Genomic DNA, 25,489 nt, shown 5'->3' with positions numbered 1-25,489 from the left:
ATTAAATGGGATGCCCATAAAATGCTTGCAACAATCCCAACGGTTCCTCCTGACAGCAATAGGAGCTGCAGATACCAAGCAGTTTTGAAAGTCTCTTCTCTGAGTCCAAAATACATGTTTGGTTGAATTTTTGCATAAAGAATGCTATGAAATGAAAAAGAAAATAACAGAAATATTCTAGAGGAACTCTTTGAGGTTTTCTCTCGAATTAGTGACAATTATTTTTTTCTCAGTGGCTTCCACAGCAAATTTGTTGATCTTATAAATGTGATCACCAATGCTCTTGAGAGAAGGATCTATAATTAAGCACTTACTATCCACAGATTTCATTGCAGAAGTAGCAGTACTTATATAGAGATCTCACCTTTAAACACTTAAATTGGAAGAGGTAAACATCACTTTTGATAAGTTGATCATACTTGCTGTAAAGTATAAGAGACTACAAATGTGAGGCCAATTGCCATCCTTTTGCATCATTATTTTTTGGTCTATATCACACACTAAATTGCAAGTATTTTAAGGAAACTGCACACAGTAAACCAAAACTTAAAACAAAGAACAGTAAACTATTATGCACTTGTACTTGATGTTATCACATTTTTATCTTTAAAAATAATAATCTTCTGCTTCAGACTGTGCTAACATGGTGAAGAAAAGTAATATATATTTTAGGGAAAGCCATTTACATAAAATGTACCAAATAAACGTGTGAAAATCAAAGCTTCACAGGGACTCTTCTGAGTAATACAGATGTTGAGCATGTTTTGTTTAGGTGATTTTAGACATACAACTTAGGTGTGACTCAGAGGAGTAAAGATAGGGACCTAATTTCCTTAGTCAATGGAGGGAAAAATGATTCTTCCAATACAGATGATTTAGAGCACTTGGCTTAGATCCTAAAGTAAATGGTTTGACCACATTCTTGAGAATGAATGAATTGTAGTGAAATTGTGTTATTATATTTTGTGCCAGAGTAATAAAGAAAATACGAAAAAGCTCCCGCAAGGTATTTAAGAAGCAGAGATGTTAAGCAGAGCATTACGAACTCTGTGTCCCATCCTCGGCAATATACTTTTCATCATGTTAACGTTTCACATATATCATGCAATTTAAACTTTATAGAGGGAATAAGTGTATTGATTTATTTTATGGTGATGGTGTGATCACCAGAATATTACCAGTAGACCTACCTGATAAATGCCAATTACATGCTGCCTGAGATTCTGAGAAAGCAAAGACATTTTCTCCTGAAAACTATCCTTTTTCTGTCCGTAAGGCATACTACACCTTGATAATTCTTTATAACTACTACATGACTTACATAAAAACTTTCAATTCAAGCTTTTAGACTGTACCCCCAAACAATTATTTTTCTCATTGTATTTTGGACTTTTTATTACTGACTTTTTTTGTTTGATAATAATTTCTTAATTAGTAGACTGGATATTAGCAGAATAGTTCTTTATTGGTCATGATACATACTGGAGCTGATCATCTAGAACCGATTTTCCACACAAGCCCTCAGAGATCCAGGAAGCACGCTGTCTAACACATGAACGCGTTGACAGAGTCAGACTTTGCACAGATGACCATTTGGGCACCACGTTTCCATATAGCAAGACCAATGGAAGGGGAAGTGATAATGTTGGGATCTTTCCTATACAGCAATAACAGCATGATTATAGCAGTTTCTCAGGAACTTTATTTGGCCTCCCCAGCTTGTCAGAATTCAACTCCATATCATCTAGGAGAAACCCTTAATTGTAAACTTGAGGAAGTTCTAGAAATGAGCATTTTCTTCCCCTCCTAGTAAAAATGTGTCACCATACAAAAGAAAATTTAAGATTCTTCACGGAAGATAAAGTATTATTCTTGCCTAGTATTAGGACACACACATCTGAGTGCCTGTGTCTCCAAACAACCGCTTCTAGAATTATTTCTACTTTATGCTGTTAAACAGAACATTCTCTATTGTCCTTGCTACACCCAGCCGTCTTTGGAGACAGAAGCTGTGGGTCTGCATATCTTCAGCCAAGAAAATGAACTGGCATTTCCCATTTTCTGAACCCTTGCTCCAACAAGGGGGATATTTTGCTCTGTAGAATTAGTCTCTGACATGCAATGGGGAGGGTTTTTTTAGAAAGCATTCTGACAACAGCTTATCCGTGGAAAAAACTGCAAATGGTTAAACTGAAATTTTTCAGTATCCAAAAATTATGCCAGATATGATGAACTTTTTTTTCCCCTTTAGGGAAGGAAGAAAGGGACAGCCTCAGAAACTCAGTCTGCTAGCTCACCTGAGGGGCTGTTAGAGTCCTGGCTCAGCAGCGGCCAGCTCTGGGGAAGCTCCACCATGTGGATTACCCTAAACTTGGGCAGGATCAAACCCCAAAGGGGTTTTGCTTCTGCTCATTTTTCCTTGGGGAACTGGGGACCCTTGGACATCCAGGATCTCTGCAGTCTGGGGAGATGTAGCTCTTGCTAGGTGTGCTAGGTGTGAACTTTGGGATCCACAGCAGAGAACCAGGAATTTTTAAGAATAGCTATGCTGTATCTAATGAGGCCATAAGCCCTAACTCAGAACAGTGGGTTTGAGGGTGGAAGAAGCCTCACCATAACTGAAGTTTTACCAGCCGACGCCAGGTCGTGCACGACCTGCATCAGGGCACACGGTGACGAAGCCCGGCCGTTCTCTTCCCTCTGCAAGGTCCAGCCTCCCGCAGGGCACAGACCCGCAGCCAGGAGAGGCACGAGTCTATCTCGCTGCTGGGCTACATCACTTCTTCCCAGTTTTAGGAGCATGTGTATCAGATGCCGCTAATTACTAGGCTGATTAGCTGTAGCTGGTGTAGCAGGTTTAGTATCCTGAGTAGCTGCTTCTATTTACAGTGTCCTTTCTTTTGCCTATTACACTATTGTTAAAACACCAGCACGTAAATATGGATGGTTGTCTTTTTGGATTCTTCCTAAACAGGCAGAAATCAGTGCCCTTACAACCTGGCCAGGATAAAAACTGAAACACCTTGGTAATTTAAGCTAACAAGAATATTATAATATATGTAATCTGATTCTTTTTTTCCTGAGAAAACATTAAAGAATTAGGTCAAAGAGAAAGAAAGTATTTTATTTCAGTGTTGTTGCCTATAAGATTCATGCTATCATGATTAACTGCAATGCAATACTTTGGCAGCTGCCAAAGAGAACTGAAAAAAATATAGACAAAGAAAAAGCAGGAGAGGATAATCTTGCATACACACAGTACATGTATGGTGACAGATCAGAAAAAAGCTCAGATACCATTTACAGCTCTTTGGTTGAAGGTCATTATGCATTTAGCTTAAGTCCTTAGATGCTAACCTGGGTTATTGCTCAATGGTTGCTTTGCTGATGAGATGTAATGATGGTTTTCGTTTCTTATTCTCATCAGAATTGAAAACCTTTTTGGTAAATGGTGGTGTACCTGTAAACTGCAGGTGTGGAGAAACAAAACAAAACAAAAAAAACCCTTTGTAAGTAAAAATCAAACCCCAGAACAGCTTTTGAGCCTTAAAAACTAAACCTAATCTAATCATGTCAAAAGAACTGTAAATGGGTGCTGAATTTCAGTCAATATGACTGATTACCTGTCACTTACTCAGCTCTGATTTCTCCGCTCTGTGCTTTGGAACCATCTTTGTTTTAGAAACTGGGAGGCAGCGTGTATGAGGTGTTAGCTCACCTCCACCTTGGTTTCCTGAATGCTTTTGGGGCTGAGTAATACACCTTCTCAGTCATTTCAGCCTAAACGCTTCAACAGCATCATCACTCATTCATTTTATCATCCTCATTGATGCTGCTCAACCTGAAACTCGGAGGAAGTTTTGCACCTTGAGACTACCCAGGCTTTATAAGGGAATGCCTGAATGCTTATGCTAAGCTACATAATCACTGGGCTTTCTCTAGTTTTGGATTCTGGCTTGAATTTTAAGTGTCACTTAAGTGTGAAGTGTTTCATAAGTTAAGCATGTCAACAGGCCCATGACTTTTGGCCTTAAAAATAACCTTTAGGTTTTTTTCTTAAAATGCCATTTACAACAGAGTGAAAAATCTTGACCAGGCAATATGCATTCCTACTAACTTTCCTAAATGTGAAAATATTCCGACTTGCCTGCAATACACAGCAAAAGGGTAACTAGTTGCAGAGTCTGGTTTCATAGCACAGTCTGAAGGAAGTAAAGGCTGCTCCTTTGGTGCATCCCATATCACTCATCCTTTACAAAAGCCAGCAGCAAACTCAGAAAACACATTTTAAAGAGATTTATGCAAGTAGAAGAAAAGATTTTTGTAGGCAGAGAAGTCACAGGAGACAATCTACAAAATTTGACAGAGCTGGTTGAGCAGTGTAACCAGCTGCTGCGCAAGTGTGCCGGAGCTGCTTGTTCCATCACTCCTAGAAGCTGCAGAGAACAAGGTTTTCAGGACCTCTGGGAGTAAAAGGCTGTTACTCAGGCCTGTTTCAATATACCTCTATAGCAAATGGAGGTAGTAGTGTATACAGGCGAAATGGACAATAAAAACTGAATAATGCTAAACTGTCACAGCAAGTCCACAGCAAGAAGTAATGTCTTCTAGAAACAGAAAAATAAATTCTACAAAACTCTTTCTGTTCCATTTCATGTGCAGTGCGTATTGATCATTTCAAATGTCCTCTGTACAAAGGCTGTTTTCGGCGGGGGGGAGAAAAAGGGTGGTCTTCATGCTATACATTATATTCTCTTGAAGTTTTTCCCTGAGCTGGCAACAATATACATTATTTGTTTTCATTTATTTTATTCTGAAAGTATGTTGTCACAGTAGCACCATTAACAGCTTCCATATGCTGTGAAGATAATATTACAGGAGGACGATGGCAGTGTAATTACATACTACATCTTCAGACATCTGACTCTGGCAGAGTTGAAGATTACTTCAGAGTTTCAAATTAATCTGAATGACCCCATCTTTATTGCTGTTGAATTTCTGGAAGTGATGAAATGCCAAGTCATTGGGAATAACTGATAAAAGCCTAAACAATCTGAAATGAGTAATGTAGTGTTCCTCTGACTTCATCTAAGTCCCATACGCTTTACAGCCAGGTACGATATTTTATAGAGAAATGTTTGTTTTAATGAACCTGAGTGCTCTTCAGTTCACTAAGAATAGATCAACTAGGCAAAGAAGGAAAAATCCATTATCATATGCTCTTACATTTTATGTTCACCAAAATTGTGGCTGTAAAGAGCTAACTCTGCAGTGATGATTTCTGTCTTCCAGTGTAAGTGTCTGTAAAAGACCTGGGGATCAGGGCTAGAACTGTGTTGTGGAAACGTAATACAAGATTCAAGTGTAGGCAAAGCCCTTTTGGATCCCTTTTCTTCCACCTCTTCTGCATAACTTGCATAGCGGAGACCCAGTAATACATGTATTTGTAAGTGACATTAGATAATAGGAGGATTTGTGATTGTCTCCTGCATACCATGTTAAAGTTTTACTCTTTACTCAGAGTTCTTGAAGTACAACTAAGAAATAGCTGAGGCTAGTCTTGTCTTGATAATATTTTGCATCATGGTGCTCCTTTCCAGCTGTTAAGAAGAAGAAAAAAAGTAAGCCTTTCTTTAGTACATTCCCTTGGAAAAAGAAGAAGGAAAGATCCCTTCAGTATGTTCCCTTGCAAAAAATAGCAAAATGCTAATTGCACAACTTTTAGTAGCTCAGTCAATGAGTACTACAAAGCTACATATGGTAATGTCTAAATGTGGATGCTGACACAAGCAGACTTTACTTACAGGGATTTTTCTCAACCAACCAAAGCAAGTTTTCCCTTCAGGTATACTTTGCATACTGATGGGCAGAGGGAGGAAGCAGACAAAACACATTTTTTCAGAGGCAGTCAGACAATTATATAGGTACTATAGCCCAAACTACTAGCTCACAGAAGAGTAGGTTTATTCCTAATCCAGCGGTGTTAATGTCATTTTTTTCCTCACCTGGAAATACCGTAAAGCTGAAAAAGCTGACACAGCATGCATTGTAAGGAGATAACGACAGGGAACAGCGTCCGCTGTTGAATTCAGCGCCTGGATGCGAGTGTCATCTATCCTGCTGTTACATGATATACAACTTCTCAGAGCCTTATTTTGTGAAGTGTGACTGAACCACTACCAGGCGGAAATCTCTGAGACTTCCCCCTAACATGCCTCCCACTAGTCACAGTGCCTGTCCTGCTGCACTGTTGAAAACGAGGTGTAAGTTTCCTCCTCGGTGTTCCCATGGAGAGGAAGGGAGAAGGCCATCGCTGGAGCTTCAGCCGCAGTCTGGTTAACCCAGGGCACGGTCTTGTAACTAAGGGCTGCTGCTACTGATGGCGTTAAAGTCAAGGCTGGCTCAAAGTACTTTGGACCTTTTCTTTTAGCTAGTTTAGCTATCATGTCAAGCATTTTTTCAACGTAGCTGTTTCCCTGAATGAAACCATTTTGTCCTCACACATTGGTGGCAATGCTTGTTTTAAAAGTGTGTAATTTTCTTGTGGGTTTTTCTTTTGTAACTTTTATTACCACTAATAGTAAATAAACTGAAAATACCAGTCTGCAGAGCTAAAAATTTATATTTAGCACTGAAATTTTAGTAAGAGCACCCTCTGGTGGCTAATGTATAAACAATACTCTATATCTTCCACCCCACAAGGAGTTGTACATGTAATTATAATACTGAATATTACAGAAATGGGTGGAAAGCCTTTTTCTGCTGAATTTTTCCTTTCAACTACTGTGAAATGCATAGAAATATATTCTCAAACAAGATAAAAATTCAGATACTAAAAACTGTTAAACATTGAAGGCAGAAAATGCTTACAAACATGTACTGTCTAAAAGTAGAATTTAGTTCAAAAGAGTCAACAATATGGGTAAAATTAAAATTAAAGATAGAAGTATAGATAGATATCTCAAGAGATAGAGGTGCTAAGGTCCTTACAGTTGCACTGGACCAAATCTACAAAGTAGGGGAAATCGGTGGGTAAAACATGCATGTCTTTTTCCAATCCTTTGTTGTTTTGATCTCATTCTAACTGAATGATTTAAGGCTGTTTGTTTTGCACAGGCACCATGGTTTTAATCGGACATACTATGTTAATTAGCAAGAAATCCCCAAAATGACTGTCTACCACTTTGTCACAGGTATCTTCCATTTAAAAGTACCCGAGTCCTCTCATGTTGGTTCTGCTATTGGAAGGATCAGAGCTGTGGACCCTGATTTTGGGAAAAATGCAGAAATCGAGTACAATATAGTTCCAGGAGATGGAGGAAACTTGTTTGACATCACAACAGATGAGAACACCCAGGAAGGAGTCATCAAACTGAAAAAGGTATGTGGCACCTATGGGGTGTATGTACCTATGGCTCAAGTGAGAAACTAGGTACGAGAATTTAATGTTGTGCAATTATACCCCATAAGTAACACACAGTAGCTTATGTCTTTATTAGAATCTGTGGTTGTGATCTTAGTCTTAAAAGAAATTGGAGTTTAGTGTTTCAGTTCATATATAATCAGGTATGACTTTTCATAAATAATGTCAGTTTTAATGGCAGGGAAGTAATTATTATCTCTGTCTAAAAAGTATAATTTCTCTTTTATGGGATGTTTTCCACCTAAAACCGTGTGAAAAATTCTCCAGTTCAGAGCATGGAATGAAAGAGCTATATTTTATGTTTGAGATAATATATTTCATTTTCACTTATAAGCATTTTATTTTGAAAATTTTGATTTTATGCTTGTTATTTTAATAATGAAGCTGTTGTACAGTACTATGGTGAACTCAGTTTTTACTCAGGGTAGAGGAGTCCCAAATGGTTGCAAATCAACATGTCCCACTTCCAGTCTCCTAACAGTGTCCCACATAGCTGGTTATCAGATATTCATGCAAGGGAGAAAACTGCATCTTAGTTGTGAATGTTGCTTTAGTGTACTAGAACAAGTTCAAGATTACTGAATTTATGAATTTCGACAATGGAAAGGGTAAGTATTATTTGGAATTTAGTGATTAAATCACTCAGTAGGAGAGATCCAAAATAGGGACTGTCACATTTTAACTAATGGTTGTCTTCTGAGCCCAGACATGTACATGTACACCAATGATCAACTTGTTAGTAGAAAGAAATCTGAACCACCAGCTGATTTTGAAAGGCCAAGTTATGTTTTATAGACAGCTCATGCTTGTAGGTGTAATTTTTGTAAGATAAACACATCTATGAGCTGAACACTTTGCAAGGGTCTGGGAAGGAAAGAGTTCTGCACATGTATATTAAGACAAGCTTTAGGAAAAGAGAAGCTTTAGTTCTGATAAAATTGAGAATTCAGGTACTTGAATTTCCCCCGGCTCTGACCATGGATCTGTATTTGCATTATACTCATTCAAACAACGAAATTCCTGGCTTCAGCCTCTTGACCCATGAAATAGTAAATTATCCATGGATGCATTAAAGGGCCAGATGATGTCAAGTCACTTACTCTTTGCTAGGTTTAGTGGCATAAAATGGAAGCTACGATACCCACAGGAAGTAATTGGTCAACAAGATGCAAACTCTTTGCACTCTTCGCAGCCCCCTTCTTTTCTGACTGGAAGTTTGAATGTACCGCTTCCTCATTCTATGAATTTGTAATCTTTGTTTCATTTTTAAAATCGTCCTGCTCACCTTTTCCCCTCTACGCAGATGACTCAGAAATAGCTCCAACTGGAACTGGCAGGCTGAGCAGCTGCACGCCCCTCCGTATGCGCTGCAAGTCGGAACCGGCAATGAGTGGGAGCCCTTGAAAAATGAATGTTTGAGCATCAAGAGTAGGTTTTTGATAGGATTCAGTTCTCCCTGGATTAGTCCTAAGCCTCAGCTGTGCTGCTTGTTTTTATACACAGCAATAGAATTTTTCCATACTTATGGTTAAGTAGGTATATATTAGACTGTATAGACAAAACAGTCAAATTGGCAATGCAGATGTAAACAGCATGCATATAATATTTGTTGCTGATGAAGAGCATTCACATGTGAAGTTGCCTGATGCACTTATCTTAGGATCAGCACAGACAAAATGCCTGGCCACTTTTGACACCGCTATATGGGGCATTATATAATATCTAATTGAACCACTAATTATTTTTTTTTTTTAAAAGACACAACTAATTCTATATTCAGATACTTTAGAGTTGGTCATTGTATTTCGCTGCATTTATTAGTCTTTTCAGTAACAAGATATGGCATATCTGAAAGTTTAGGGCACTTTACAACGGCAGAGCATCGGTTGATGTTGCCTAATGTAAATGATAGATCTCTGTCACTGAACAGGAAGGGAAAAAAAAAAATCTAATCCCTTCTTAATCGTCTTCATCACAGTGAGCCTGGGGACAGTGACATGCTGTGAAGGTCAGGAAATACCAGCTTTGTTCTATGCAGCAGTGTGGAAAGAAGATAAACCCAACACACAGGTCCTCCAGCAAAGAATGCCTTTATGCAGACCCTGCACATTGCCCTTCACAAAATTTTTCTCACGGAAAAGGTCCCATTCACTAAGCTTTAAATGATCCAAGTGTTTTAAGACATTCTGGAATCATCCAAAATCCATCCACTTAAGTTCCTTGCTGGATCCCAGGTTAAACAAGAGCAATCCAGATTCTTAAAGATATCGCTAACTCAGTTGTCTTGTCATATCCTCTATGCTTGTAATAATATAAGTGCTTGTAATAATATAAATGTGTTTTCATGGGTTGCAGTTTTCGGATTTTCAGAAGTGCTGGAAATTCACAATTCTGTGGACACCTATTAAAATGCATGCTACCCGTACTGTGCAAGCCTGCAACAGCACTATTCATTTGCCTGCAGAGAAGCAATTTCACATTGCATGGCGTTCAAAACACTGATTTGACCTTGTGGGAGTACACAAATATTTAAGTTAGGTATGCATTTAAGCCTTTCTTTAAATCAAAGCTGGTGAACGAATAGGACCAACACTTTCAGTTATGAGTTACAAATAATAAGCAGTCAAAGCCACTAATAAAAAGTGCCATGTACTTTAAAAAGAGGTTTGCCCTTTTTTCTGTATCATAGCATATTGTGATGCTGTAAGTGCTGCAGTAATTCAGTGCTGAGCCATTTCAAAACCATTTATAAAGTTTGCTTTTATTTTTCCTGAACAATTTCTTGCAGTCAGAAACTGTCAGTCACTGCATAGATGCTTTTTTGTTCTGTTGTTATGCAAAAAACCATGGAGACATTTCGTATAAAAATTGAGAAAAATGAAGCCTTACTGGACTACATTTATTTTTGGTGCAAAATACAATTGATGATAAAAAATTGCACAAGCCAAACTGTACTTTTCAGCATGCTAAGTGCATTGGTGAAGGCAAAAAGCCATTCTCTGCTTCTCAGACACTAAATGGGCACAAACAGCTACAGATGGACAAGGTGCACATCTTAAATCATCTGTTTTGGTTGCTAATTTATTTTTGTGCTATGGTCCAATATAAGCTTGGTTGCTACTACTCTTGTGCTATTTACATATATTAAAAATGGAATAGCTTTTCTTATATTCAGCTAAAGAAAAGATCCAAATGCCATTTAGCACCACTATGTGGTTAGTACTGTAATAGCTTCCTCTTTCAAAAAAAAGGGAAAATAGTATCAGTAAAAAGAGGGGGAAATGTCTGGCTTTAGGATAGTGCTGCATACAGTTCTCTGTAAGAGCAAGAAATATTACTATATTAGGAACAGAATGACCAATTTCTTCCCTTGTCTGGTGCTGTTTAATACAGTGTTTATTGGGTTTCATATTTGTATAGTATCTGTCATCCTACCCGAATGCTTCAGCAAACGACAGTGAGTGTCAAGAAGCAGCACCCTACCAGAAGCAGGGTGACAAGGGACCGTCTCCTTCGTGCCGGAGTGTTCCTCACGTACACTCAGGCCTCAGGTGGGGCAGGGAGCGGGGCTCCCTGGTATGGAGGGAAAATGTGTCAGTCCCAGGCAGGCTCCTGATTTTATTGAAAGTGATAAGAAATCTTTAATGACCACACCCAACAGAAAAGGAAGACAGAAGGAGCCAAGCTCTACGGAACAGCTGGCACTAAATCTATTAAACTAAGGATGAGTTTATAGGATAAGCCCATTGTGTGCAGAAGCCTCTTAATTGGCTCAGCATGAGCTAATCCAGAAATTGAGCAGGGTTCAGGCACTGAGTCTGGCTCAGACATCGCTTTAGTAATTTGTGCAGAGTGTCATTAAAACCCAGGAAAAAAACGTTTCCAGGCTTCACCTGGTATGATCCTACACTGCTGCACTATACTGGGTGGGCTTCTCCACGTGGGTCAGTGGAAGCTCAGGGAACATCTGCCTCTTATTTTTTGTAACCCATGTACCACGGCTAACTGATCGGGTGACAAAGCTGCAGCCATGAAATCCCAGCACGTCACGGAGGATGTAGCACGGCACGATGAGAAACAGTAACTGTAGTGATGATAAAATAACAGAAACTGGGGGGACAGCGAACAGCCCCAGTAGCTGCAGGGAGGTATTTGGAGTGTATGCTTCCTTGTAACCTCAGGGGCCGCTTTTAAAAAGCCTTTAAGTGGAGTCAGCCAGTAGAAGTTTGCCTGCTGACTAAGCTGAGTTGCCTCGCTCATGGGACGGCCCATGTATGTAGTGCTGGACATTGCTATAACGTAAGAGCGGTCTGATAGCATCTGTACACCACAGCAGTGAGCGTAAGGCAGGCTCCTGACGTCCCTCAGCCAGAATCGCATTACGGCTACTACTTGCTCTACTAGCAGGACCGTACAGACTGCTCACCCCACGCCTTCGTCCTCCAGAGGCAGGGAGTACGCTCTGCAGGTGCGCGCGCAGGCACCGTCTGCCTGTAATCCCAACGCACGGGTTTGCGTGAGCGGGAATTGTGGGTTTACGTTTCGAGGAGGGACGGCAGGCGATATTAAGCCTTTCAGTACAGGCAGAAAGTGGTGACCTGGGTGCAGACACAATCATAAATATCATGGCAGCCACAGAGAAGAATGACGGGAAGAGTGAGGAAAGGGAGATCTTCAGTCTCGGCAGTTTGCAGATACAGCTGTTGGGTTTGGGTTTTCCTGGAACAGTGAAAGGTACCTGCAGAAATGGGTAAGATGCTTGAGAGCAGCAAACAGCTGAAGCCCTGACATTGTTCGTCAACTTCTCCCCTTCTCCAGATACAGAACACAGATATATTTTGCCCTCTTCCCATCAAATCTTGAAATACTCACTGCAGATTTGGCCAAATATATAGCCCCTGCTGTAGATTTGCCCTACAGATCTCATTTTTTTTACTGTGGATTCTCATCTCTAAGTAATGAATGTTCCTGGTTGATCTGGAAATTGCTTTAATAAATTAACCTGCTCTATAATACCAATGATTTCCTTACGCTATTTAAAATCCAGTGCAGAATTGCAGTTACTGAAATGTGTCAACGCACAGCAAATAGTCTGATGGCAGTATTTCACAAAATCTCTAGATGCTCAACCCATCTTTAAGGGGAAAGCGTTGCCAGGTTTTGAGACGGGCACATGTGACACAGAGTTGTTCTACAGCAGCACAATGCTAGTATGAAAACAAGCCTAAGTTAATATGCGCTTCCTCTCAACCCAGAGCTACTGTCCGTAACTATCCGTAAGTCCTGGGGCTTACAGTCTCATCCCAAAATAAGGCTTTTCCGTCATTGTAGGTGTGGATCGTGAAAGCCTGTATCACAAACAATACTGTTGTATCATCTCGTACGTGTGGATAAAAAGCAGAAATTTCTTGAGTTTCCGGTCTTGCCTCTTTGTGAAGCAGAGCAAACTGACAGGATAGTCCTTTTCCCACCCTTGCCGTGCTTCTCATCAGAATTCATTATATCTTTCAGCCCCCTTTTTTTTTCTTTCAGTTCTTTAATTCTCTCTCTCTCCATCTATCCATCTATCCATCTAATACATAACTTTAGATACAGATACATCATATAGTAGCATTTCTTAACTTCTACCTGGAATATGGGAAACACTAATAATTCAAAATATATTTATTTCTAACACAGAGCTGTTTATGTGCTTTCCTAGTCATACTAAATAGGTCTGTTCACGGTAATTCCAGAGTTGCAAGATAAAGTGATTTGTCAGTATGTGTTATTTGATTTGGGGATTTGTAGAATGCCTTTGCTGCACACAGCTGTGTATATGCTGATAGTGCTTTACTATGCAACTATATAGAGCAGCTTGTAACTGCAAAATAGGAAAAGGCAGATAAGAACCAGTAGGGGGGCCAAATACATGTATTCCATCACTGGTACTTAGAATATCAATTAGAAATACTCCTCTAATTGTTGAATAGTTCACAGTTAATAAAGCATTGCCTTAATATTAGCAAAAATGCTATTTACTGTGGTAAAACTCATAACTTTTGTAAAATAAAAGCCTTATTCAAACTTAGCTTTCTGAATATAATTATTTTTATAGAAGGAATAAATAGTTCTATTGTTTATTTATCAAAAAAACACCTCGATGAAATCATTCCATTAAAAACTGACTAATTGAAAGATGTTTCAATAACCTTACAGGTTTTTTTCTGTAAGATTCAAACATTCTGCTATGTTTGTACCCTTACCAGCATTCCAGATTTTAAATGAAAATAGGACTGAGCACTGTCAGACATTTATTATGTAACAGTGAAATATGTTTAAAAAAAAAAAAAGGCAACTAAAATATCATGTGGACCACTCATTTCCTTCAGAGATTTTAGTGGTATCTACTAAAAAAAGAAGTACAAAGAAATGCTATTTTAACATCTTTAAAAATCCAAAAGATTTTGCCTGAGAGCTAGGGAAACATTTAGTTCTGTTTTCAGGCAGATTCTGGGCATATCAGACAAATGCCAAAGCTTGAGACTGTCAATACCTATCTATATGGCTCAACTGTTCAACACTGGGAAGACCAGAACTGATCAGGAGATTGTAGCATGGACTCCCCATAAACACAATACATCAAAAGCATACTCTTTTGCTGCATGATACATGTTGTACAAAACCTTTCTTTTTGAAATTAAATCCTAGGTTTACCATTTGCAGCATTTCCCATCTTTCCACAGACGTTTCAGTTGCAGTTTAGCCTCACTTATTAATTCTGCTATTTTGTGGGAATCTATCACTGATTTCTTTCTCTGACGATGGCTCAGCACTTTCAGCCTGTCTCTTCTTATTTTGGGTGCCATCTGTGCTTTGCATTGGCCGCATATTGTTTAACCTCTAACTATATGATCAGACCCATAGAAGGACAGAAAGAGAGAATGGGTTGCTCTGCAGTTACAGTGGGAAAATTTTCTTTTCTTGGGGTCAACCTGTCTTTCCAAAAATATACCATAGCGTTGCCCCATAGTGCTGGGGGGAGAGAAGTAATGATGCAACCACTTTATCCACCTTCTGGGTAGCTGTGCAGTAAAATATGCCAGCCTGAGCACACCAATATGCAGAATTGCTTCAAATCTTATTGCTTTCTGTCCATCCCCAAACAAGAACTCTCTTCCCCTTGCATCGTGAAAGTTGTGACTGGGCACTGGCCAAAGACCGTGATCTGGTCCTCCTGCCTTGAAGAGTAACTCGGTTAATGACAGCCTGCAAGGACTGCACAGATTATGCCTCTTGCCATCAGTACATCAAATATGCTCGTGCATCACAGGAGCCAATCTGAAGAGTTTTAATGAAATTTTGGGGGTATGAAAGATACACACAAGGCATCAGTTAGAATTACTACTTCATTGAGAGCTTAGATTTCTTGCTTTCTCTGTCTTAATTATTTATCTCTACCTTAAACCCTCATATTTAGACTTTTTCCACTCCAAACTGGTTCTTTAAACTCCAGCTTTTCTCCCCTTAACGTATTTTTTGAAAACATGTTAACAATTTATACAACTAGCTGGGATGAGTTTGTGGGGTGGGTTTTTTTTCCGGGGGGGGGGGGGGTTGATTTTTTTGGTCATGCATGACAGTGGACATGAATAGTATAGAAACTGAAAAGACAGTGTGACAACAATTTGGATAATGAAGCAGCACGTCCGTTTGTAGCGAAGGCAACAGCTTAGGGTTTCACCACTGGGTCACAAGATCTTCCACGTTTAATTTTGTCTCTTTCTTCTTAGCCTTAATTTCTTCTTCTTTCTGTCAGTCCAGTCATGAAGCTGCAACTCATACTGGCTGTTACTGGCAATTTTGTCTGTAGCAAGATGATCGCATGTGGCAGTGGATTGGTTAGTAGTACTTGGCTTTCAAGCCTGATTATTTCTATAGCATATAGACTTGGATGGTTAATTTTAAATTCCCAGCTCAGAAAAGACTGACCATCTAGTCCGTTAAAATTATAAAGTCTTTCATAAGGATTTAAAATCATTATGCTAGCTGTTCACCTAATGTAAGTCAAGGTAACTCGATTGATTTTAATGGAGCTACTTCAATTTGCACCAGCCAGTCATTTGGCCAATTATGTCCTGTTGTGATAAGGACAGAAAATGGCAGAATTTCAATCTATCCTGGCTGTGACAAATGACTAGAAAGGCTGCGGTAATGATGGCTGGGGAAAAAAAAAAAAAGGCAGACATTGAAATATTCTTGCTCATACACTTGTGATCCTGCTGTCTTTTCCAGGTAGCACATCCTTTCCCCTTAGAAAATGTCCAACTTGACAATTACAGGCAGAAACCACTAGGTGCCAGTGTTACCCAGACATCAGGAAAAGACTTCGTCAGTAACGTTAAAAACATGAAAGCCAACTCTTTAACTGAAAATAAAGGTTCTGTGTATTTTCAACTAAATAAGACTGCGTTAAGGTTTTTGAGAGGCACTAAATTGATGCACATTGCCAGAAACCCACACCAAAACAATCTGATTGCAAGATGCATTTCCATCAAAACCCCAGATAGGGACACAAAAGCCGCTATGCTGCCTTCAAGGCCTTGTGGATTACACCTAGGATCATAAAGCAGAGACAAAGTCTGCATTTTTCAAAGTACATGCAGCTCAAATATACGCTGTGAATAGCAGTTCACCGCTAAGATAGACATTTTACAGGAAAAACTTGATTCAAATCAAGTTTGAATTCATATTCCAAGCCATTTCTGAAGTTTAGTTTGACCCACTGGTATATATCAGAGTTTTCATCTGGGCTCATCTCCATCCTTGTCATGGTCCTCTGAAAGCTTTCCCTGCTAAAAGAAATGTAAATCTTCTATTTAAGGAGCCGGATCAGCCGGAGACAGCCGATTGCTTGTGCGTGGGGATTGTGAATGCAAATCTCTGGCTAACCTGCACACAGCTCATTTGCAAGAGATGAATCTCACTCATTTAACTTCAGACATCTACAGTGTAACTGTTTACATCCATGCCAGTCATCCAGATTTTTCTGATGTGGAGAAACAGTCATTTCCTGGGTATGATTCATCTGGCCTATTTCAGAAACCACCTTAGCATGAGATCAACTGCAAAACAAGTTTAGATATTAGCTCAGGAGCTGAAGTTTACACTGAAGGTATCTTAAGTTACATCGGATTAATGCTACCAAAGGGATTTTGCAATGTTTGATTTTTAGTCAAATCTGATGTTTTGCTTTTGTTCTTTCTACAGCCATTAGACTTTGAAACGAAAAAGGCATACACCTTTAAAGTCGAGGCCTCCAATCTCCATCTTGACCATCGATTTCACTCGGTGGGTCCATTCAAAGATACTGCCACTGTGAAGATAAATGTGTTGGACATGGACGAACCTCCAGTTTTCAGCAAGCCTGTGTACACCATGGAGGTTTATGAGGACACGCCTGTGGGGACCATTATAGGTGCAGTGACAGCACAAGACCTCGATGCCGGCAGCAGCTCGGTTAGGTAAGAAAGCTTTTCCTCCTTCAGTAACTCTCAGACAGCCCAAAGTGCTGCTGACGGTGAGACTCAGTGCCAAAGAGCTTAGTAAGAAGATATAAAATGTTCCAACTCTGTCACCGTAACAGATAACTGGTGCTCTGAAAAATATTGAAAAGACATGCTAGTTTGGGTGGGTTATCTGGAAAAATACATTAAGTGCTGACAGGTGCCTCTTGTACAGATCATATAAGTTACCATGCACTGACATGACTTCAGAGGTGGTGTGCTCAGACTAAGGAAGTAAAACCACTGTTTTGCCTGGCGTCTGGGGCTTCCGCAAAAGCGGCTCATGAAGTACGGTAGTGAAAAAGGAGGTTGTACACGTTACGTCTGTGTTACACCTGTGTTATACAGCGAGCACTGCCCCTTTCAACAAGAACCACTTCCTCTCCACATCTGGCAAAGAACAAATGCTTTGATAAATAATTGATACGTCCGTCTTGGCTAAGGCCGTGGGGACGGGATTGCCGACCAACATGGCTGTGTTCAGCAGGCTTCAGCGCAAGTAAAGCCCTGCCAGCAAAACCTCTCATTTACTGGTATAGCTTATTTTCCTGTAATAAAAGGGAGAGGGGAGCTGTTAAACAAATGTAATATATTGATTTTGCTGATATATTTCCAGCCACATTAGAAACTATGAAGTGAACCAGACTCAGGTACCAATAAGGAAGCTCCTGTGCAGACACGGTCTAAGATGTAGGCAGTCATTACACATACTTCTAGTACCAATTCATGCTGGACCTACCTGACTTCAGGAAATATTTTTATTCCCAGACATTTATGAGAAATATTGCAGACATAATGGAAGTCATCAGTCTTTAAATATTAATGTTTATCAAATGGGACTATGATGAAATAGGAAAATGCTACTAGTGTCTACCAAGTGCATACACATTCATATATCTTTTACTACAAATTTAATTTGCACCTTTTAACCCATGTTTACTAACTAAGTATATTTTGACTCAGTACTTATATTCTCAAAATGTACAATAAACATGCTAGATGATACATTGTAATCATATGCAAATATTTAACAAGTAACAGTGACTGTTTAGCTCCCACTTTGTCAATTCGCTGTTAATTATTGCTTAAAACTATTACTAATGTTGTTTGTTGCACTACTATTTTTTTTAAAAATACATTTTTCATTCTTTTATAATACAGAAATGTATTTTTTAATGAATTTGTGACATGTTCCTTCCCTGACAAAGGATCAAAACCTTTACTAACAAAGACTGAAGTGGGAACCTTTCTCCCTGGTGGTAGCCTATGAAAATAGCCCCACTGAAGTCAATATCCTGTTGAAAATTATACTCTTGCAACCAGCTAGCAAGCCTTTAATCATATTGTTGAGCAGTTTTTCATATGACAGCAGAATCATTTGAATGTATAACCACTCCTCAGTGAGAGTTTTTTATTTCACAAACCCTCCTAGGAGACTCAAGTGCTTTAGTTACTGATCCTACATTTGCAACTGCTCAAGAAAAATCATCATCTCACGATGGTTTCTCCATACGCTGTGCTCACTGTAATACTGAACCCTAAGCTGCTTCAAAGTGTCCTTGTCTGCCTTTTTTAACTCTGAAATCATTACTTGGGTGTCCAAATGCCCATCTACAGTTAAAAGATCAGGAATATTATAAAATACCCTTCCATTTTAGTCTCACTGCTCTACTTGCTGACCCCTTACACCAATAAACTATGGAAGTGCTCCCAGGGTCACTTCTTATGAACCGGTTCAGCTGGTGCATGGCCCTGGAAAAACACAAACTATGTCCCAATATTACCAATTTCTCAGAGGGACCCATTCCTACCCAGAAGTAAATGACACATTGAATTTGGTGGACTTTGGAGGGAGATACTTTGCTTTAAGGAGAGGGATGTGTTCCACTACGCCAGTTGACATGCTGAGAAGATTAAGCTGGAAACCTTCCATGCAGCTTTCTTGTGGCTTTGTAAGATCACTTATTTCTCTCAATTTCCATATTTCAGTCCTGAAATCTCTTCCTTGGCTCTTGTTTACCTGAGGATGTATCTGATTCTCTGTATTCAGCTTGATCTCCAGCTCTTTGAATTTAATGATAAGATTGTTACTAATTTATCGGAGATCTGACGATGCTCTTGTGTTCTGGAAGAACCTACCTGTATCCAAATGCTGCTGACTAGTCCAAGCAGAAAAAGAAATTATATGCAGTGGTTAGTTACTGATGTATTAGTGTTCAATATTCCATAAGTTTTATATCCTCTAACTGAAAAAAAAGTACATGACCAGAAGTTAGAAAAGCATAAATTAGTTTAAGAGTTGCATGTGATTACAACTTCTTAATGTATCCTAACCAGTTATGCTCTTTCAGCTGTGTAAAATGTAGATCGTCTCATAGATGTAAAGAATGGCTCTATCAATTTCATCACATTTTAAAGAAGGAGTCCGACCATCTTCTGAGTAAATATGCCCTCTAAACAAACATGGAAAAGCAAGTAATGTTCTTTGAGGCAACGGCCCATACAATTTGCTGGGTGGCACAGTTTCTCTACAAAATCATTCATTTTCTCTGAAATGTTTTCCTAGAGCAGTTTAGCCATTAAGATGTCCATTACAACAACAATAAAATCAACAATCTGCCAAACAATAGAGACTGGGATAAAAGACCAGTCTGCACAGTACGCAACAGAAGGCAAAACTCTGGAGAACAAAGCAGGCTAGAACAGCTCACATGAAAGGAAGCAGCACTAGTCACAGCAACTAAATCCATGTTATCACACAAAAACTTTAGCTCTGTTATGCTAGACATATCAGGAAGGGGGAGATAACAGGTAAGAATGAAGACTGGATTCAGCTGTTAGAAAAATATTTTGCTGGAAGCCATTGAAAATGGTGAGGTTTATATTATTTTTCTCTTTTCTCCTGTTACTGGAATCAAGTTTTTGGACAAGTCAGGAATTTTAAAATGTTTGTTTTGTGGGATGATATTTGTTAGAGATGTTGAAATGAAAGGGCACAGAGCGCACATTCAGTAAGAAACAGGAAATTAAGCACAAGGAGAAAAGGGGCCGCAGGTATTCAACACCTGCAAGGGTGACTGGCTTTGAAGCTCTTTTGGAACATTACCCTAGTGCACCTAATTTTCAAACTGTGTTAAATCTGGAGTTTATGTCTCTCAGGAGAGCTATTTTGTCTATTCCCATTTTATCCATAATGCTGCAAGAAATGCTCAGCATAAATGTTAAGAAGAAGTCCTATGTACTTTGTAGCCATTAAAAATCCCAAAGCACTTCTGAAAAGAACAATGATCTCATGTTCTTCTCAGACTCCTCCAGTTTATAATAGTTACAAGCTGTCTGGGAGAAAAAAAAAAAGCACCTGTGTTGCAGTGTATTACACTGCATGTACATACATTACGATGTATGTAATTGGTAAATATGCAAATGTTTTAGTAAAGATCCTTGTACTTCTCATATAAGGAATTTTAGGACTTCCTAAAAATCACGTTTATGTGTGTCCATACAGCATGAATGTTAAAGATAGAGCTGTCTAAATAACAAGAAAGTGCAAATGGATGGCAAGACTGAGTTATCTGCAGTACTTTCTAGAATAGTGAGCTTTATCTAACAGTGCCTGTGAAGTTCAACAACTTTGCACTGACACCTTTGAAGTTTTCAGATTTCCTTGGAGCTGATCTTCTGGCATAAAGCATGAAAGGATTATTGTCCCTGATGTGAATCCCAGCTATGACTCCAATTACAATGAGTTTCATATTCCGTGCCAGAACACTGCCCTTCAGATCTTCTCTGCCTGACTCAGGAGTTTTGCCTTATGAACCGCAAGAACCACTCAAAGCAGGAAAGCCGTAGGGACTGTGCATTTTCCTGTCCAAGTCCAGAGTCATGAAACCATGATATTAAAGAAAGAAAAAAGTCATGTGTACTAGTCACAGGTCAATCCTGCCCTCAGTATCTTGGGGACAGGACTGTATTTCCTGCATGTGCCTCCAAAGGAAAAGCCTTATTTATTTTCTGAACTAGTTCACAGTGGTCCAGCAACTTTTATGAATATGTTCTGTTTTCCCAGTGCAATACTTTGTTATGTAAAGGTCAAGAAAACCTACAAATAGTAGGTTTCTTCCTGAATTCTTAAACACTTTATCTTAATGTACAGGCATAAACAAGACGAATTGAAGTGACATATGTAACAGGAAAGTGCTTGACCTTCCAATCCCATAATTCTTCTGACTTTTTTTGTGCATACACTTTTTGAATTTGCTTTTTCCTCGAAAAAGAAAAGTCCCATCCTGTGACATCAAAATGTATCTTATAGTTACATACATAGATAGAAAGACTGGGACAACTAGTTCCAGCATCTCAAGCCTCTTCATTTAATAACAGATCAAGTGATGGCTATTTTTCTGTGTATGGTATCATGCTGGAGGGGAATGAGATGCTTTACCAGTTGGTTTTGCACAGATGGAAGATGATGGGACTCTGGAATTTTGGTTCCTTTTTAGCTGCTGTAGTGAGTTTTGCACACTTCTTGCTCTGTTACCTCCTCTCTGTTTCTGCCGCAATTTTAGCTCTACTCCATCCCATGCCTTTTCCTGAAGTCCTAGTCTCCTCAACCATTTTTAAGACCTCTGTTCCAAGTTCTAATTTATCTGGGCTAACCAATTCAAACCCCTGCACCAGTACCTCTCAGTTTCTGCTGCAGATCCCTTGCTATATTCTTCCGTCCTTCTACTAGCCCACTGTTTTCTTATATCTCCTGTGCTCTGGCAGTCTAATACCAGTCTCCTATTTCACAGTCCATCTTTCTTTCTCCCACAGCTGGTGTCTGCTTTTGTCCTCCTGAACCACGTCCCATTACCTTCATTGGTGCCCTGCACTACTGCCTTCCTTTCTTCTGATGATGACAGACGTCTTTTTTGATCTCAGTGGCTTGATGTATTTTTTCTCTTTGTTCCAGTTACCTTGATCTTCTTTCTGGAACTATAGATACTGGGTTTCTATCCCAACATTTTCTCTGAATCCCAAGGGATACATTTGGCCAACACATCTGCTCTTCCCACACTTGCCTCCTAATTTCCAGTCTCATTTGGCTCAGTGAGCACTCAGCTACCAGACACACAACAACATCCCTGTCTACCTACCTTCCAGCAATGCTGGAAATTATATAGGACAACAAACTGCTACTTCCTCCTGCTGTTTCACCCTGACTTTCTGACTCTTCCTCTGTTTTCTTCTCTGCCTCCTAGACTTTGTCTTCATGACCTCAGGCAATCACATCCTCCACTCCATCGTCCCCTTCTTGTAAGTTCCTCCCCATACGATCCCACGTACTGCTCTGCCATTCTCTAGGTTTGAATGAGCTGGCTTGCTCCTCAGCAACTGGGTGCTTTTCAGGGACTGAACAGAAAGGTGACTTTTCTTCAAACACAAGGCAGAAAAATCTGCCTGTTCTATGTACAAATTGTCTTTCAAAAGGAACTGTTTTCTTGCAGCTTAATGAATTCCTGCTCTTCAGCAGAGTCACAGACACTGACTGTATCTCTGCTTTACCTTTACTGTGAAGCAAGATGTGTATAATAAATTATTATGGTAATCCCCTTCATAGTAGTTTAAATTAATAAGTTTTATTTCACATTTGCAATGGGTTAGGTGCGCACAAGCAGACGGTTACCACAGCTCAGTTGACAAGTGACTCAGTTGTATTAATTCAGGGACTGTGGTCCCTTGGTTCCAGTGATCAGCTTGGAGCTACTACAAGTAGCCACTACAAAAAAAGTGGAGATTTGTTTTAAACTTAATCTTAAATCTATAGACTTAAGACTGAAAGGATCACACCTTCTTTGTGGGGAAGGTAAATGTACTGTCACTCATTAGCCCTCTGTGATGCTGCAGCATGTTCACTGGAAACAGCCAGGCACTTGAGCTGAAAAACCCTTCTTTGTCATTCTGGAGCACATGCAGACTTACTTTTTGATCTGTGTGGGTTTTTGCAGAACTGGCAGGAACATGGTACAAAAGTGAGTACTTTCTGGCACAAGCCAGAAAGCCTGTGCTAGAGGAAAGTCAGAGCTTCCCAAATAAAAGATTGCTAGGATTCATTTGACATGCATAAATGTTCCTAGATTGACTCCTGGAAGCACTTGCAGCATGAAATCCTATTTCCTAAGTCCAGCAAGTCAAAAGCAACTGAAAACTAAGTTTAAAACCGAGAGAGGCCAGTAACCTTTAGTTACAGTCAGTAATTCATCAACTTACTGAAGCTTGTGAAAAACAGCAAGTGATCTTCAGCTGACATATGCAATCATATTAAGCTATAAAATGTCAGTCAGGAGTTTAGAACTAAAAGTAGATCCAAGAAGTTTATGGACTACAGCTTTCAGTGAATGACATGTTTGTGAGGGAAGTGGATGCTGAAAATCAAGCAGTGTGCATTCAGCTCCAAGGCAGAAAAGAACAACTTGGCAAGGAAAGCTTTTAAATTAATTGAGAATATCTAAGAAGCCAGAGTGAGGGGAAAGGAACAATATGAACATAATTGTTCTGGTTTACTTTGCAGCACTTGTACCACCTGGTGATGTGATTTTACAAAGCCAGTTCGCATCCCAGAGGCACAAATTGTAATTTTACTTCAGCTCAAATAATAGTCTTCCTGATTTTTGATCAAGGGCTCTTATTCCAAATTTCTCCAGCAATGGATTTCTTAAGCATTCCAGAAAGCAACTGTGAGATTAAAACAGAGGTTTAATGGCTGCAGCCATATCACCTCAATCTGTGAACCTCTCTGAGCTTGACACTAAGAGAATTACTAAGGGTCAACGTCTAAGAAAAATTTATGTGTTACAGGGAAGCGTGTTAGTTGGTTATTCTGCACAGTGATACACAAAGTCAAACCTGAAACCATCTTCCTAGTATAAAATTTAGTTTCACAACATTTTTAATTAAAGAACTTACATCCCTTTCCAGAAGAATAACTATTTTAATCATTGCAACCTACTCAGATTCCAAGTCCTTTCATCTGAATTTCTCCTTTAGGTCTGCTTGTAAACATTGGCTTTACTTTCCTGTCCTAAAATGCTCAAGTTTATTATTATGTTTAAATAATGATTGCATATAGAGTTTCTTATACATTTGGTAACTTTTTTTTTGCTTGCAGGCTTGTTAATGAAGTTTAAACAACAGGGGTTTTGAGATTTATACCCTTTGGGTGATCTATGTGTTTGGAAGTTTCAGTCACATCCCGACTGTAGATGCAGACAGATCTCAGATACTTTTACTGTGTCCAGTTGTGGGTTCCTCAGTACAAGAGAGACATGGACATACTGGAGGGAGTCCAGCAAAGGGCCATGAAGATGATGAAGGGACTGGGTATCCCTTCTATGAGGAAAGGCTGAGAGAGCTGGGATTGTTCAGCCTGGAGAAGAGAAGGGGTCTTAACAAGGCATACAAATACCTGCAGGGAGGGTGCAAAGAGGAGGAAGCCAGGCTCTTTTCGGTGGTGCCCGGTGACAGGCCCAGAGGCAATGGGCACAAAGTGAACCCCAGGAGGTTCCCTCTGAACGTCAGGAAACACTTTTATGCTGTGGGGGTGACTGAGCACCGGCACAGGTTTGCCAAGGAGGTGGTGGAGTCTCCCTCTGTGGAGATATTAAAAAACCATCTAGACATGGTCCTGGGCAACCGGCTCCAGGTGTCCCCGCTTGAGCAGGAGGGGCTGGACCAGATGCCCTCCTGAGGTCCCTGCCAACCTCAACCCTTCTGTGATGCTGCGACTTCCATCTTTTCTACGCTGGAACAGAGAGTGTGGAAAATAATGGCACAGGATCAACTGAGATGGCTGGATGTGAAAAGGGAGCAAGATAATCTAAATACAATGCTGAGGTACATGCAAACACAAAAGCAAATAATTGAAAAGACTGCTATCAGCATTCATGTAAATAATAAGTCTACAGATTTATAACAACAGAATATTTTAGGCAGTAGATCTGAAAATAGTTTGGAGGAAACACAGTGCAGAAATTCCAGCTCAGGTAGGAGGAGAGAAGAACCCATTTTAGAGGCAAATGATGGGACCTGGCTTGGCTCAGGTCAGACCATCAGCATGCAAGGGGGAGCAAGGAGGTGCTCATCCAGCAACTTTTGCCTGTGGGAAAGGCCCTCATGAAATTCGTAAAACCTTTGAAAAGGTGACTCCATACTTATATTGATCTCTGCAGATTCTGGGTTCCTTTATACATGCAGAGGATTGAGGAGGAGAAACGAAAAAGGAAAATGCAGCAGCTCCTGCAGTGTCTCTTACTTTATGAGCGCTTCACAAAACCAGCTTCAAAGCGACAACGCAGCCTCCAATTCCCGACTTCACTGAGTGTTTCCTCTTGCAGATCCAGCTGACAATTCAAGTGAGTCCCAGCTGACGATCTAAGCAAGCGATAAAGCCTCTACTGTGTGCTGCAGTTTTCTCTGGAGTCAGCAAGATTGCTGTTATTTGCTTTTTCTTTGATTGTCTCAGCATCAGCATTTTACTTCA

At 39.7% G+C, this 25,489-nt stretch overlaps 1 protein-coding gene across 4 annotated transcripts in view; it reads left to right on the top strand.

Moving 5' to 3' along the window:
* Positions 1-25,489, top strand: part of CDH12 (cadherin 12) — a 367,336-nt gene that overhangs the window by 308,174 nt on the left and 33,673 nt on the right. For all 4 annotated transcript variants that reach the window (XR_011329110.1, XM_069808913.1, XM_069808914.1 and 1 more), the window contains 2 exons: positions 7,194-7,381; positions 16,673-16,926. Coding sequence is in view for 3 of the 4 variants with exons in the window: in XM_069808913.1 (XP_069665014.1) it covers positions 7,194-7,381; positions 16,673-16,926 (442 nt within the window). In the remaining variant the exon portion in view is untranslated. The remainder of the gene's footprint in view (positions 1-7,193; positions 7,382-16,672; positions 16,927-25,489) is intronic.

This window comes from Haliaeetus albicilla, chromosome 21 (assembly GCF_947461875.1).
Source record: "Haliaeetus albicilla chromosome 21, bHalAlb1.1, whole genome shotgun sequence".
Lineage (NCBI taxonomy): Eukaryota > Metazoa > Chordata > Aves > Accipitriformes > Accipitridae > Haliaeetus > Haliaeetus albicilla.
The sequence above is the reverse complement of the archived record's forward strand: the minus strand, read 5'-3'. Positions and strand labels throughout refer to the sequence as shown.